At 39.5% G+C, this 2,500-nt stretch overlaps 2 protein-coding genes across 2 annotated transcripts in view; both read right to left on the bottom strand.

Moving 5' to 3' along the window:
- LOC307266073 (NACHT, LRR and PYD domains-containing protein 3-like) overlaps positions 1-2,500 on the bottom strand; it is a 146,831-nt gene that overhangs the window by 27,154 nt on the left and 117,177 nt on the right. The gene's annotated exons all lie outside the window — the stretch shown is intronic.
- Positions 1-2,500, bottom strand: part of LOC307266091 (centrosomal protein 43-like) — a gene marked incomplete at its 5' end in the record, with an annotated part of 19,790 nt that overhangs the window by 2,287 nt on the left and 15,003 nt on the right. Inside the window, one exon of the mRNA XM_080047999.1 lies at positions 1,786-1,847. Coding sequence (XP_079904125.1) covers positions 1,786-1,847 — 62 coding nt within the window. The remainder of the gene's footprint in view (positions 1-1,785; positions 1,848-2,500) is intronic.

A 2,500-nucleotide genomic window follows, 5' to 3' on the forward strand; every position in this document is an offset into this window, starting at 1 on the left:
ACTGCTACAACTGGTCAGGAGGGGACAGAGTAAGGTGGGCCAGGTAACTAACACTCATAACACAGAGAGACAGACAGACAGACAGACAGACAGACAGACAGACAGACAGACAGACAGACAGACAGACAGACAGACAGACAGACAGAGAGACAGACAGACGTAAATTGGTGGACAACTAAAACGTGACAATGTTTCGTTGTTTCCTGTAACAATGACAAAATAAACTGATCTGAACTGATCATACTGTTTTAAGGGACTGGCGCCCCCCGCAGGATGTCAACTGTTAACAGAATTTAATGTGCCTTAATTGTATACTATTTTAATGCTGCAACATTATGCTTTGTGCTGTGAACTTTGTTTGACCTCACAATATGCAACTTGCTCATTCTCACAAGAGAGGAGTACTGTGAATGGCCAAGAGAGGAGTACTGTGAATGGCCTTGGGAGAACAAAGAGTACACACTCCCTCCACATTCTTTCTTGGACATTGTACGAAGAATAACTGCTGATATTTATTTATTTATTTATTATTATTATTATTATTCTTTCGGACAATAAATGAGTTAACCTCGGACACACAGGACCAAATGTGTGGCACTGGCACATACACATACATGCTCTGCTTTTCTGTTCAGGTCTTTGTCTCAATTCATGTATGTTCAACAATGTATGATTGACACCCTTGCTTAAAGGCCTACTTCACCGGTTGGAATATGAAGGTGTATTGAACTCAGAGATCCTATGTAGTATAAATGTGCAAAAAAAAAATGAAATCGGATCATCTTAGCCTGAGAAAAGGCAGAAAGAGTGTTTTATGGTCTCACTGTCTAACCCTACAGTTTCCTTACTGTGACATCACAGTGAGGGTTAGGATTAACAGGACAGCTGGGCCAAGGGAAGACTGAGGGAAGACTGAGGGAAGAAAAACCTCATTCATTATATTATAATAGTGATTTTATAATGATAGAACGCTGGTTCTGTATGGGTGAAGTATTCCTTTAAGCTCGCAAGTAAAAACTTCACCTGCTCTGAAGCCTGCCTGACTCGCTGTCTTTATTAAAAACACTTATTATTTTAAATTAATATTATTATGGAAAATCTATGTGTCCTTCTCCAATAGCTTCTAATCCATCTGACAGTGTGGGTTTTTTGATAAAAGAATTCCTGTAACATCAACAAACACATTTCTTAATGTTCAGAATATTCTGCTTCATAACTTTGACTAGAAGAGCAATGTGCAGACAGTGAGCATGTTAAAAGGACTGCTTTCATTCACCATTTGGTTTTTAAATCATTCAATTATTGATTGTATCATGTTGTCATACAAGTTTACTCAATATGTTTTTTCAAAAAAATCAAAAAAAAATATTTTGTTCCACGGTGAAAACTTAAAGCTGCAAGTGTGTAGAATTTTGGGTTTTATTTCCTAGCGGATTTTGTAGAAAGTAATTATAATATCCATAAGTACATTTAATTTAGTGCATAATAGCTGAAAAAATGTTTTGAATTATTATTTTTTCCCTTCTGCATATTTTGGACCAAGGCCTAGTGCCGCCATCTTGAAAGTGTCATAGTTGGAATGTCATCAGGTGCATTGTTTAAAATTTAGAATTGCTCTTGTCCTTGAAGGCCACTGTAGCTTCTGTTATTATTCAAAAGGGGTGGGGTTACCCAGGGAGCGTTGCATTCTAGAACTTTGTAGAACTTTCTTGATGATGTCATATTACACACTGCACCTCTAAACTGGTATTTTAGTTTATAATCAAACGTTGATGTAACTCTGACCTGTGTGGCCCTGCTCCGGTGTGTTGCTCCCTACTGGATTCTCTCTGGGAGATTCAACTTTCCTGTGAGAGAGAGAGAGACAGACAGACAGACAGAGAGACAGACAGACAGACAGACAGACAGACAGACAGACACAGACACACAGACAGACACACACACACAGACAGACAGACAGACACACACACACACAGACAGACAGACAGACAGACAGACAGACAGACAGACAGACAGACAGAGACACACACACACAGACAGACAGACACACACACACACACACACACACACACACAGACACACACACACACACACACACACACACACACACACACACAGACACACAGACAGACAGACAGTCAGAACAGATTTAAGTTTAATCACAGGTTTATTTTAAGGTTAAAACCAGGTGTAGTCTGTGATTCTGGAGAACGCTTGTTGTCAAAATCACTTTGTCAAAATCAGTGAATATCTCCTCATGATCCACTACCTGTCTGTATGTACTGTGTGTGCTGAACAAATAATACAGTGTTAATACACAGCCTAGACTCTGTAAACTGGTGTGTAAACAAAGGGGGTCCACAGTAGCAGCAGGCCAGTTTACAGAGCCTAGGCTGTGTACCTGTATTTTCTATTCAGCACACACAGTACAGACAGGTGGCGGATCATGAGGAGATATTCACTGATTTTGGAAAAAAAGTGATTTTGACAACAAGCGTTC

This window comes from Ammodytes marinus (assembly GCF_949987685.1).
Source record: "Ammodytes marinus genome assembly, chromosome: 19".
In the NCBI taxonomy this organism is placed as follows: domain Eukaryota; kingdom Metazoa; phylum Chordata; class Actinopteri; order Uranoscopiformes; family Ammodytidae; genus Ammodytes; species Ammodytes marinus.